The following is a 12,112-nucleotide window of genomic DNA, read 5'->3' as shown; positions in this document are numbered from 1 at the left end:
GACGGGCCAGGGATGTCCGGCTGCATCCCGGGTGTCCCGGAGGGGCCGAGGCTGCTGCTGCCACGCCGTGGGGGATGCGGCTACTGCAGGGATCCCGGGAAGTTTGGGAATGCCACCGGCGGCCTCAGGGAACATAAAACGGGTGGCAAAAGACCCTGGGAGATGCCCGTGAGGAGCACGGTATGGATTCCCAAGGATGGAGTTCCTTCCAAATGAGGAAATCATCTCAGGAAGCTTCCCTGGAGGAGTTTGGGGATGTTATCCGGGATTCTGGAACCTCAAATATGGGGGAAAGGCTCTGGGAGATGCCTGGAGGGAGCCTTGGATGGATCCCTGAGGGTTCAGCTTCCTCCAAAGGAAAAAGGCTCAGGAAGCTTTCTTGGAGGAGTCTGGGGCTGCTGCCTGGGATCCTGGAACAGGGGTGAAAAGACTCCGGGAGAGGCCCTGGAGGAGTCTCAGATGGATTCCAGAGCTTCCTCCAAGAGAAAAAAAACATCTCAGGAAGCTTCCTGTGGAAGGGGACAGCACCAAAGTGTGAAACAACCTTTATTTCTCCATGTACAAGACCCCCTTTTTGGGAGAGGGGAATGTTAAAAGCCGTGTGCTGCCCGGCGCTCCGGGTGTCAGTCTGTGTCTGAGTCATGCCTTTGGCTTCAGAGGGACAAAGCACATCCACTCCTGGCTCCCAGGGCAACGGGAATGTTTGGAATAAGGCACCATGGCAGCAGGAGAGGGGGGGAGCGTGTAGTGCTCACAGGATGGGGGAAAAGGAGGGGCCAGACCCCACCTGAGAGGCGCCAGCGCCAAGCTGGGGGGTCTGGGGAGGGGGGATGAGCTGCTCCCCCCTCCTCGAGGCACCACAGAGGTCACGGAAGGGATTTACAGAGTGAGGATCCCCAGGGATGCAGGAGCCACAGCTCCCTCCTGATGCAGCAGCAAATTCCTCTCCAGCCTCCTGGCAGAGGTTTCCCGGGATTTTTAGCTGTCTTGCTCCGACAGGGCCGCTTTTCTCTTGGCTCGGCTGCGCAGGAGCCGGGAGGAGACCTGGGCAGGGACAGGGACGGGTCAGGACCCCCTCACGCAGCCCCACACACCCACCTCGTGTCCCCCTCCCACGGCACCTCCTTTCCTGGGTTCTTCCTCAGGGATCGCAGGCTCTGGCTGCGGGACAGGGGTTTGGGATCCCGGCGTGGCGGCGCTGGGGGGGACAACTGCGAGTCCGACCACATTTCCTCATCGTCCGTGTCACTCTCGTAGCGGCGGCCGGTGCCGTAGGCTGGGGACAGGGGGGACAAGCCAGCTCCAGCACGGCCACCATGGGCTTTGCTGCAGGCCCCCCTCGCTGTGACCCCCAGCTCCTCACCCAGGGGTTGCCGGAGGCTCTCCTGCTCCTCCAGGTACAGCGGGTCCTGGAAGTGCACGGGGACCTGCTCGGGCAGCGAGCGCAGGTCCTGCATGCTGAAGCTGCGGAGCCGCCCGGCCAGCGCGCCCTGGCTCTGCAGTGGGGGACACAGAGCGGACAGGACAGTCAGACCCCAATCCAGGGGACATCTCCCTCTCCTGTCACCTTGCTGGGGTGGGGTTTCCTCCCCGGGTACCTTGGTGGCCGCCTGGACGGCGGCGGTGGCTGCCAGGTTGAGGCCCCTCTTGCCAAAGCGCACCATGGTCTCGTAGCCGCGCTCACGCGCCTGGACCAGGAACGTGTCGATGTCCTGAGAGACAGACGAGGGGGTGGTGCTGGGAGTGCAGCGTGCTGGCCTGGAGCACTGTCACCTCCCAGGGTCCTCCCAGTGTCCCTGGGCATTGTCATTTCCCAGGGCATTGTCACCTCCCCAGGAAATCACCATGTTCTGAGGCATCACCAAGTCCCTGGGCATTGTCACCCCCAGGGACATCACAACAAGCCTGGGCATCATCACCATCCTGGGGCACTGCAATATCCCTGGGCACTGTCACCCGCCAGGACATCACCATGTCACAGGGCACTGTCACCTCCAGGGACATCACAAGAAGCCTGGGCATCATCACCATCCTGGGGTACTACAGTGTCCCTTGGTCATTGTCAGCTCCCAGGGCAATGCCATGTCCCTGAGCATTGTCACCTCCACAGTGCATCACCATGTTACAGGGCACTGTCACCTCCAGGGCACTGCAATGTCCCTCGGCACTGTCACCCCCCAGGACATCACCACATCCCTGGGCACTGTTACCCCCTAGGACATCACCACATCACAGGACACTGTCACTCCGCAGGACATCACCACATCCCTGGGTGTTGTCACCTCCCAGTGCACTGTCACCTCCCTGAGGCATCACCATCCCAACTCAGAGGGCTGAACCCCCCAGGCTGGGCAGGGAGGACCCCCCAAATCCCAGGAATTTTGTACCTTCTCCCTGCGGGCCAGCGTGGGGTGCACAAAGCGGCGGTAGAGCAGGCTGGCCCCCCGCGTGTACGGGGACAGCAGCCAGATGACAAAGGCCATCTTCACCTCGTAGTAGAAGGGGAACCTGGCCAAGACAGGCAGGAGATGGGGGGGAGTCCAAAGGCACCTCCTGTTCCCCCCACACATCAACTCTGGGGACATGGGGACACCCAGAGTCCCAGGCCAGCCTCACCAGGAAATGAGGAGGTCAGTGAAGGTCTCTGTGGCCATGAAGAGAGCGAAGATGATCCAGTACATCATCCATCGGACCTGGGAGAGCCATGGGGGGCCATCAGAGGGGACTTGAGCATGGGAAAAGGGTGCCTGAACCCCAGAAATGGGGACTGGAGACTGGGAAAGGACAGGACTGGGAAAGGAGGGGACAGGACCCTGGGGAAGGAGGGGATTGGGGCCCCGGGGAAGGGCTCCCCAGGCACTTGACTCACGTATTCTCGGATGTTTTTCGTCTTCACAGCCTTGTAGGAGGCATAGGCCGGGTAGAGCATCCCGAAGAGCAGCCTGTAAGGCAGAGGAGGGGTGAGGCAGCGCGGCCACCCCGCGTACAGCAGCAGGAACAGGGACCAGCACAGCTGCCGGCCCCAGCGCCGGACCCTGGCCTTGACCCCCTCCAGCACCATCCCGAGCCCGGAGAGGCCGGGAAAAGGCTCCGGGATCCTCCGGGGAGGCTCAGCCATGAGCACAGTGTCACTCCCACGTCCACGGGACCGGCCCGACCTGTCGGGGCAGGGCAGGGGGCGGTGGCAGGACACGGGCTCGGTCCCTGCGGGCTCGGTCCGGTCCCCGGGCACCGAGTGAGGTGCCACCAGCCCCAAACCTCGTGTCCCGGTGACCTCCTGCGAGCCCAGGCAATGTGGGGACCCTCTGAGCAGCGACCCCCTGGGATGGTACAGGGGCTCCTCCAGGGCCATGGGGGATGCAGGGGGACCCCAGGCCGTGCTCACCCCCCCAGCAGCTGCTCAGGGATCCATTTTCGGGGAGTAGCATGTTTGGGGGGGAGGGGGGTGCTGGTCACCCCCATATAAGAAACCTGAGATCGCCCCCCCAAACCCCGCCCGGGGCCTTTCCGAGGAGCCCCCGCTGCGGGCCCAGCACGGGGAACCCCATTAACGGGACCCCAGGAGGGGGGACAGGGGATCGGGGGTCCCTGTGCCCCCCCCCCCCCGGCCCTGCAGCCCCTCCCCCGTTACCGCCCGGACCCCACTCACTCAATCACCCGGCTGAGGATCCAGGACACCATGGTGCGGCCGGGGCTGAAGGCCCCGGCAGTGCCGGGCGGGAGGGTGGGTGCTGTGCCCCCCTGGAATTTCCAAATCCCCCCCAAATTTCCCCCGAACCCCGAGGCAGGGAATCCGAAAACTTGAAACTTGCAGCAACCCAGGCGCGCAGGCGCGGCGCGGGCCCCACCAACCGCTCTTAAAAGGGCAATGCGCTTGAAAGGGCAACACAATCTCTTAAAGGGGCAATGCCCTTAAAAGGGCAACAGAGCCCCTTAAAAGTGTGGCGCGGTCTCCACATCAAAAATAAAATAAAATGTTTATAAAATAAAAACATTTTAAAAATTCCCTAAATGGCCTTTCCTAAACATACCTAAAAATGTAGTGGTTAAAATGCTCCTAATGTATTGAATAGTACTATATTAACATATCAAATGTTAATATGTTAATACCCTGTATATGGATATAAAACAAATATTAAATATTCCCTAAGACATAAAAATTATTTCTCATATATATATATATTTCTATATTTAAACATACAATTTTTAAAGCAGTTAACAGGTAGGGAAGGGATGGGAGAGCTTCTTTGACTGATGTTAAAGAATAATTTTTTTGGTCTGGAGGGGACATGATGTTTTTTTGGTGCTCTGATGGACGATGCAGAACACTCCACTGCAGTGGAGCCCTGAAAGATGCTCCTGAGGAAAATAAAAGCTGCTTGAATCGCCTCTCTGGGCCACCTCCCCCTTGGCACTGTAGCCCCAAGACTGATCCAGGCTTTCCCAAATTCCCCATCCCCGTCATGGCCTCCATGGAAGCACCAGAATCTTCCCTGTGCTTTCAAATCCGTTTTTTTCTGCCAGGGAAACTGAGGCAGGGACACGTGGCAATGCCCTGGGAGAAGCCATCCTGCTCCTCAAACCCATCCATGCCCCAGAGGTGCCTGTTACCCGCGAGAGGATCTTTATTTGATATTTAATTGGTGGTTTTTCACATGCATATTTGTACACCTGGGAGCCAGGGAAGAGCTCCCCTTGGAAAACCAGTCCAGTGGGGACTCCCCTCCCTGGGGAAACACCTCCTGCTTCCCACCCTCACAGTGGGCCGAGGTTTCTGCTGGAGAAAACCCCGTGTGCGGGGCCTGGAGCACCCTGAAATGAGGAATTCCCGCTCGCTGGTGCCATGGAATGCGGGATAGGGCGGGCACGCCGTGGCTGGAAGGACACAAGGGCAGAGCTGGGGGTCACAGTGTGTTTATTGGGGGGTTTTGGTGGGCACGGACGCTCCGGGCACGCTGGGTCCTGCCTGGCAGCGGGGCCATGGGCACAGGGAGCTGCTGGACATGCACGGAGAGGGGCAGGAGCTGCTGGCCTGGAGCATTGTGCTGTCCTCGGGGCATCACATCAGCATCCGCCTCGGAGCATCCATTGTCCTCAGAGCTTCCATCATCATCCTCAGCATCCCATCTGCATCCGCCTCAGAGCATCCTGGAGCATCCTGGAGCATCCCATCATCCTTGGGGCATCCATCATCATCCTCAGCATCCCATCTTGCATCTACCTCAGAGCATGCTGGAGCATCTCATCGTCCTCGGAGCATCCATCATCATCCTCAGCATCCCATCTGCATCTATCTTGGAGCATCCTGGAAGATCCCATCGTCCTTGGAGCATCCATCATCATCATCCTCAGCATCCCATCTTGCATCCACCTCAGAGCATCCCGCTGGTCTTGGAGCATCCATCATCATCCTCAGCATCCCATCTGCATCCACCTCGGAGCATCCTGGAGCATCCCATCATCCTTGGGGCATCCCACCCCACCCACCTTGGCCATCCCATCCACTTTGGAGCATCCCAAAGTCCCTCAGGGTCCTGGGAACCCCCCATCCCTCCTCCCACATCCCTGCCCGCCATCCCCCCTCCTTTCCTGCCACCAGCTCCCAGCCCATGGCTCGAGCAGACAAAGACCCCCCCCCCCACCCATCCCCTCCTCCCTCCCTGCATGCCACAGGGTGAAACCGGGAGCACCGTGGGGAAACTGAGGCACCGTGAGGCTGGGTGAAGGTGGAGGGCTGGGACAGGGAGTGCCCAGGGAGGGAGCAAGGGATGGTGGGCACATGCATGTCTGGCGGCTCCCCGGCTACAGGCTGAGGTCCACCACCACGTGCCGGTACACCAGCGTGTTGGCCTTGAAGCTGGGCGCCAGCAGCAGCTGCACGTCGGCCGCCGGCACCGCCCGGAACGCCCGCGGCGCCTGCACCGACAGCTCCTGGAACTTGGCGAACTTCTGCTTCTCCTCTTCCCACAGGTACACGTGGGTGAAGGAGAAGTCGCTGCCCAGCGCCAGGTACTGCCGCTGCCCCACGGCAAAGGGCTGCATCACCATGGAGCCGCGGGATGGCAGCGTCTGCACCTCCACGAAGCGCTGCCCTTCCCAGCGCACCACCTTGGAGTCACCGATGTAGCGGCTGAGGCAGAGGAACTGGTCCCGTTTGGCCCTGAAGTGCTTGACCATCTGCACATCCAGCATCTCGCCCACCTCGCCCTGAGGCACGAACTGCTTCTGTGCCCGGCTCCACTGGTAGATGACAGGGGCCTGGGAGCTGCTGGAGATGATCAGCCGGGGTTTCCCGTCGTTCTCCACGTATTCCACGTCGGTGTCGCGGTGCCAGGCGTGGAGGGCTTGGTGGGAGTAAAAGCCATTCTGGTTGAGGCGGTAGAGGCTGGTGGAACCCGCCTTGGAGCTGTCAGCGATAACAAAGTACCAGTCGCCCTCAATCTGGAAGGCCTCAATGTCGTTGGGCTTGCGGATCTTCTGGCTGTCGATGTCCTGGATCTTGATGAACTTGTCCACGGCCGTGTCCCAGCGGTAGATGTAGGAGCCACCAAAGAGCTGCGCCACCACCACGTAGAGCTGCTCCTGTGCCACGATGGGCTTGCAGTGTACTGCCGAGTGAGCTGGCGACAAAACCGCGTCACGCCGGGGCTGAGCCCGCCCCGGGTCACCCCAAATGGGCTGCCCACCCAGGAGGGGACTCCAAACCCAATTCCTCACCGGGGATGCGGTCGAAGTCGCGGAGTTTGCGCTCCACATAGTCCCACTTGAGGATGGAGCAGCTGCTGGCGCTTGGCTGTGCCAGGGCCACGTACAGGTCACTGGCGTAGGTGAAGGGCTCGGCTGACACCGCCTGGAAGGGCAGGACCTGGTGCATCACGAAATCTGGAGCAGGGAGAGGCGGCAGTGAGGGTGTGAACACCCAGGACGGAGGTGACGTGTGACAGGTGACTGTGGCGCCTTACCTGTGGTGATGCACTGGAAGTCACCGAGCGCCAGGTCCCGGATCCGCTGTCCCTCGAACTGCCCGGGGCTGCTGCAGAACACGGCAGGGACTGTGGTGTTGGTGTTCTCCAGCCACTCCACCAGCCACTTGATCTTGCAGTCACAGGCCAGCGTGTTGCCACGGAGGTCCCTGCCAGGGATGGCACCGGGTCACCCCCAGCGCCCACCAGGATGTCACCCTGCCCCCAGCTCAGTGTCCTGGGGGCCCCTGCCAGCACACGGCACCCTGCCCTAGCCCCTGGGATGTCACCCTGTCCCCAGCCCTGTGTCCCCGGGGGTCCCCGATGCTGTGGCAGTCTCACAGGTCACTCAGGATGTCCAGCGGCTTGAAGAGGTCCCGTGGCAGCGTCTGCAGGTTGTTGTTGGCCAAGGACCTGGGGGACAAGAAGGGTTGTGGAGGTGACATGTCCCTGACGGTGACAAAGGGACAGGGCCAACCCCGCAGTGTCCCCCAGGTGCTCACAGGTGCGTCAGGGACTTGAGGCCGCGGAAAGTGGCCTTTGAAAGCGCCTGGATGTCGTTGTTCTCAATGAACCTGGAACGGGAGCAGACTGTGACGGGACCATCCCGAGGATCCCCACGCCCTCCCCGTCCCCGTGTCCCCGTGTCACCCACAGGTACTGCAGGTGCGAGAGCCCGGCAAAGGCGTTGTCCCCGATCAGCGTGAACTTGTTGGAGTTGAGGAGGCTGCAGAGAGAGAGGGGGGAGGCGTCAGCGCCGGGCTGGGCGGGGGGCAGCGAGGGGAGCTCCGGGGGCCGGGGGCACGGGACACCTACAGGAACTGCAGGGACGGGATGTGGGCGAAAGCTGCCTCGCGGATCTCCGTGAAGGCCGCGTTCACCATCGTCCTGCGGGAGAGACGGAGCTTCAGCCGAGGGGACGGTGGCACTGCCACCCCGGCTCTGGGTCGCCGGCTGGGGTCTGTCCTCTGCCACTGCCACCCCCGTGTCCCCCACACGGGCTCTGGGTCACCTGCTGGGGTCTGTCCTCTGCCGGGGCAGCCCACGAGGGGTCCGCAGGGACCCCAGCAGCCCCTGCCCCGTGCGGGGACACGGAGGGGACGAGGTGCAGGGGGCTGGCACCCACCGCAGGCTGCCCACGGCCTGCTGCAGCCCCTGGCCCTGGGCCATGTGCAAATACACACGGGTGTAACTCACACACGGGTGTAAACACACATTAATGGGTGTGTAAACACATACACACAGGTGTAAACACACACTAATGGGTGTGTAAGCACATACACACGGGTGTAACTTACACACGGGTGTAATACACACAGAACGGGTGTGTAAGCACATACACACAGGTGTAGCACACACACAGGTGTAACACACACAGGTTTAACACAGTAACGGGTGTGTAAGCACACACACAGGTGTAACACACACTAACGGGTGTGTAAGCACACACACACAGGTGTAACACACACTAACGGGTGTGTAAGCACACACACACAGGTGTAACACACAGGTGAAACACACACTAACAGTTGTGTAACACACAAACGGTTGTGTAAGCACATATAAACAGGTGTAACACACACAGAACGTGTGTGTAAGCACATACAAACAGGTGTAAACACCCACATCTGCCACACGCCCCTGTGCCAGGCTCCGGGAAGCAGCCGTGTCCCCAGTGACCCTCCATCAGGACCACCCCCACAAGTCGTGTCCCCCTGGGGCTGCGGTCCCCAAGGTCACAGTCGTGTCCCCTGGGGATTCTGGTCCCCAGGGTCACAGCTGTGTCTCCGTGGGAGTTCTGGTCCCCAAGGTCGCGGCAGCGACAGGCTGCAGCCCTGCTCTGCCTGGCACTGATGGATGGCTGCGTGTGCCAGCGCCGCAGAACACACATACAGGTCCTGGGCTGTCCGCAGCCTCCTCCTCGCCCCAGAGCCCCCCACACTGACCGAACCCCGCCCTGCCACGTGTTTGTCCCCCTGTGCAGCACAAACGGGGTGTCTCTGCCCCTCCAGGACAGCCAGCAGCCCCTGCCAGCCCTGCACTCCTGGGATGTGACGCTGTCCCCATCCCTGTCCCCACCCCCGGTACTCACAGCGAGATGACCTCCGGGGGAAGGTTCTTGGGCACAGCCTTGGAGTCCACGCAAAAAGCCGTGTCCCGGGTGCAGGAGCAGGTCGGGGGGCAAGGGGGAGGCCGGGGGGGGCGCCGCCCCTCCGCCGGCAGCCAGAGCCAGGCCACGGCGAGGAGGAGGAGGAGGCGAGCAGGAAGCTGGTCCCTCAGCATCCTCCTCCCTCGCCGCAGCTCCATCGCTCCCTGGCCTTATCCCCGTTTGATCCCGGGAGCTGCTCCCAGCGCCGCTGTGTCCGGGAGCTGTGGAAAAGCCTTCTTTAAATTTTTTTCTCCCTGGGGATGTCAGTGTGGAGGAGAAGCGGCGGAGGCTGCGGGCGCCTGACCCGCGGCTCTGCAGCACAGCATGCCCGTTGCTGCGGGAGGGAGGAACGGAGGGACGGAGGGAGGGAAGGAGGGAAGGAGGGAGGGATGCGGCTGAGTGACAGCGCCAGCATCCCCGTGCACGCGTGTCCGTGCGCGCGTGTCCCTGGCAGCGAGCACACCCGGGCTTCCACTCCGCTTCCACCGGCGGCTCTCGGGGTGCGCAGAACTGGGGGTACAGGGCGGGGGTGACACCCTGCAGTGCCTCCCCCGCCTCGGCGCTGCCCGCGCCCGCCGTAGCTGCAGCACCCCGGGCACCCATCCACGCCAGCCCGGGCACCCGTCCGTCCCAGGCACCCATCTCTCCCATGCCATCTGCGCCGTCCCTGGCACGGAGGCCCCGGGAACAATGAGTGCAGCCAGCTCCTTCCCCGCCCCGGGGGGGGCACGCACAGCTGCCCGTGCAGAACCAGGGGTGCAGCCCCCCCGCCCCGGGAACGTGCTGGGGTGCTGGGGCCCCTCCTGCCACAGCCCGGGGCTGGGTGTGGAGGGCGGACACTGCCCACTGTTTGCCTTGGCACCTCCACCGCTGCCGGACAAATGCCAGGGAAGGGCCCTCGGAGGTTTTGTGTCCCCTCCCTGGCTCTTCTCGGGGCTCAGCAAACAGCACAAGTGGCACCTCGGCAGCTGGAGTGGCCCCAGCCTTCCCCGGCCACTCGAGATCCTATAAATGCCCGCGGCTGCGGGCTAGCAAAGGGACGGGAGCACACGGAGAGATGGACGACAGCTCCAAAGAGGCGCTGATGGAGGAGGCACCTCCGGTAAGTAGCACCCATCACCCACCCTGGGCGCGGGGCTGAGCCCCGCTGCCACCCCCGGCGGCTCAGCCGGGCGTCCCCCTGTGTCCCCAACAGAGGTACACGGAGTCCCCGCGCCTGCCCTGCATCCCCAACGAGCTCAGGAGCCTCCTGCTGCTGGTGGCCCTCGTGGTGGTGGCCCTCGTGGTGGTCAACATCACCTTCCTCCTGCTGGGGCTGCACCTCAGCGAGTCACACGCCGAGACGGTGAGGGCAGGAGGGGACCGCGGTGCCAGTGGCTCCGGGAGCACGCCAGCTCCATAGGGACGGAGCTCGGCCCCCGCGGAGCTCCCTGAGCCCTCTCCCCCATGGCAGGTGTTGAGAATGACCATCCACGGGCTGGATGGTGAGGGGACCCCCCAGCAGCTCGCCATGAGCAAGAAGGAAAGGACCGGGACGTTCGCGGTGCGGGACGGGCTCAACGCCTCCGCCACGGTGGTGTTCGAGTACAGCAAGGTGCGAGGGGACCTGGGGACGGGCGCGATGGGGACAGGACGGTGCTGAGCTGAGCCGGCTCTGTCTGCAAACAGCTGCTGGTCGGCTACAGGTCCTGGCGTCACCGCGCCTGCTACATCACCCGAGTGGACAAGGACAACTTCCCGGGGCTGGACGCGGTCACCGAGAGCTTCCAGCGCCGGCAGGTGAGTGGCGACCACCCCGCTGGGACGGGGGTGCAGCCGCTCCGGGCTCAGCGCAGCCCAAGCCCTGCATCCTGGGAAATGTGGGGCGGGGGTTTGTCCCCTGTGGAGGGGACGCTGCGGCTGCCGAGGGTGGCGGCCCCTGCTCCGTTCTCTGTCCCGCAGGATGAGGGCGATGGGGACGAGGCCGTGCCCCTGGCTGACCGCTCCATCCTAGGCACCACCATCAACATCCTCTGCAGCACCGTCCCCGTGTTCTGGGTGTAGGAGGCTCCCAGTGGGATGGGACATGGGGGTGTCACTGTCCCCCACGCTGCCTTCCAGGCGGGATGCCCGGGAATCTCTCTCCTCCACCTCGTTCCCATCCTGGGGGCAGCCACCCTGCCACAGGGTGCTGCGTCCACTGTCGCTTGGCACTGCGGCTTTCCCACTGCTCTCGCCATAAAAAACAAAGTGGGATTTGCTCTGGGATTTGCTTCTGTCTACAAAGTAAAGCCTGTGCCCCCGGCTCCAAGTGGTGTTCTTGCCTTTTCTGGGTGCTGGGGACAGGGACACGGTGTCCCAGGGGTGTCCCCTTGTGGGGTGCAGGGTGGGGAGAGGAATCCCTCAGGTTGGGGTGAGAGGAGTTCAGGAGGGATCAAAGACGGGGTGCAGCAGCACAATTGCACACCATGCTCCCATTGTCCCTACCTGTGCCCCCCATTGTCCCCATCTGTGTCCTCCCACTGTCCCCATCTGTGCCCCCCACATTGTCCCACCTGTGCCCTCCCATTGTCCCCACCTGTGCCCTCCCACTGTCCCCACCTGTGCCCTCCCACTGTCCCCAGCTGTGCCCTTACATTGTCCCACCTGTGCCCTCCCACTGTCCCCACCTGTGCCCCCCCAGTTTGGAGGATAGAGGGTGAGGAGCAACCTCTGCACTTCCAGACCTTCAGGAGAGTCCCCGGGCAGGTGGGGACAGAGGGACTGTGACGTCCCCAGTGGGAACCAAGCCCTGGGTTATCCATGGACACCACAATCCCCTTGCTCCAGCTCCCCCCATCCCCATCCTCTCCCTTTTCCCATCCATTCCAGCTTCTCTTGCCCCACATCAGCTCTGGGTCCACTTCCAAGTGCTGCGCCGAAAATCAGGGAAGCAGCGTGCCTGGGAGGGGAAAAAGAGACCCCTGGAAGTTGATTTGATCTTTCCAGAGCTACAAACTCCATGCTGTCCCCAAAATCACTG

General features: G+C 62.4%; 3 protein-coding genes across 3 annotated transcripts; 1 reads left to right on the top strand and 2 right to left on the bottom strand.

Moving 5' to 3' along the window:
- Positions 1–512: 512 nt before the first annotated feature.
- REEP4 (receptor accessory protein 4) lies at positions 513–3,765 on the bottom strand. The gene is made up of 8 exons (XM_005530861.3): positions 3,650–3,765; positions 2,870–2,942; positions 2,617–2,693; positions 2,388–2,508; positions 1,599–1,712; positions 1,364–1,496; positions 1,122–1,276; positions 513–1,044 (listed from the first exon to the last, which is right to left on the bottom strand). Exons 1-8 carry the CDS (start codon positions 3,679–3,681, stop codon positions 979–981), a joined length of 771 nt encoding a protein of 256 aa, XP_005530918.1. The 5' UTR covers positions 3,682–3,765; the 3' UTR covers positions 513–978.
- Positions 3,766–5,662: 1,897 nt separating this feature from the next.
- LGI3 (leucine rich repeat LGI family member 3) lies at positions 5,663–9,686 on the bottom strand. Its single transcript, XM_088068278.1, has 8 exons — positions 9,055–9,686; positions 7,779–7,850; positions 7,618–7,689; positions 7,466–7,537; positions 7,305–7,376; positions 6,963–7,132; positions 6,718–6,882; positions 5,663–6,620 (listed from the first exon to the last, which is right to left on the bottom strand). The coding sequence occupies exons 1-8, from the start codon at positions 9,267–9,269 to the stop codon at positions 5,803–5,805; spliced, it is 1,656 nt and encodes a 551-aa protein (XP_087924404.1). The 5' UTR covers positions 9,270–9,686; the 3' UTR covers positions 5,663–5,802.
- A 370-nt stretch (positions 9,687–10,056) lies between these two features.
- Positions 10,057–11,396, top strand: LOC148182420 (surfactant protein C-like). Its single transcript, XM_088068399.1, has 5 exons — positions 10,057–10,213; positions 10,307–10,456; positions 10,565–10,705; positions 10,780–10,890; positions 11,053–11,396. Exons 1-5 carry the CDS (start codon positions 10,169–10,171, stop codon positions 11,152–11,154), a joined length of 549 nt encoding a protein of 182 aa, XP_087924525.1. The 5' UTR covers positions 10,057–10,168; the 3' UTR covers positions 11,155–11,396.
- The last annotated feature ends 716 nt before the right edge of the window (positions 11,397–12,112 follow it).

Source organism: Pseudopodoces humilis, chromosome 30, assembly GCF_049639895.1.
Source record: "Pseudopodoces humilis isolate 2021_Gansu_Grassland_sample_001 chromosome 30, ASM4963989v1, whole genome shotgun sequence".
NCBI classification, from domain to species: Eukaryota; Metazoa; Chordata; class Aves; order Passeriformes; family Paridae; genus Pseudopodoces; species Pseudopodoces humilis.
The sequence above is the reverse complement of the archived record's forward strand: the minus strand, read 5'-3'. Positions and strand labels throughout refer to the sequence as shown.

Coding starts and splice junctions, on each gene's coding strand:
- LOC148182420 (XM_088068399.1), top strand. CDS start 10,169: ATGGACGACAGCTCCAAAGAGGCGCTGATGGAGGAGGCACCTCCG. Junction 10,214..10,306: donor TGATGGAGGAGGCACCTCCG/GTAAGTAGCACC, acceptor TGTCCCCAACAG/AGGTACACGGAGTCCCCGCG. Junction 10,457..10,564: donor GCGAGTCACACGCCGAGACG/GTGAGGGCAGGA, acceptor CCCCCATGGCAG/GTGTTGAGAATGACCATCCA.
- REEP4 (XM_005530861.3), bottom strand. CDS start 3,681: ATGGTGTCCTGGATCCTCAGCCGGGTGATTGA. Junction 2,694..2,869: donor CGAAAAACATCCGAGAATAC/GTGAGTCAAGTG, acceptor TGGCTCTCCCAG/GTCCGATGGATGATGTACTG. Junction 2,509..2,616: donor ACTGACCTCCTCATTTCCTG/GTGAGGCTGGCC, acceptor TGTCTTGGCCAG/GTTCCCCTTCTACTACGAGG.
- LGI3 (XM_088068278.1), bottom strand. CDS start 9,269: ATGGAGCTGCGGCGAGGGAGGAGGATGCTGAGGGACCAGCTTCCTGCT. Junction 7,538..7,617: donor CTCTCGCACCTGCAGTACCT/GTGGGTGACACG, acceptor CTCCCGTTCCAG/GTTCATTGAGAACAACGACA. Junction 6,883..6,962: donor CTTCCAGTGCATCACCACAG/GTAAGGCGCCAC, acceptor TCCCTGCTCCAG/ATTTCGTGATGCACCAGGTC.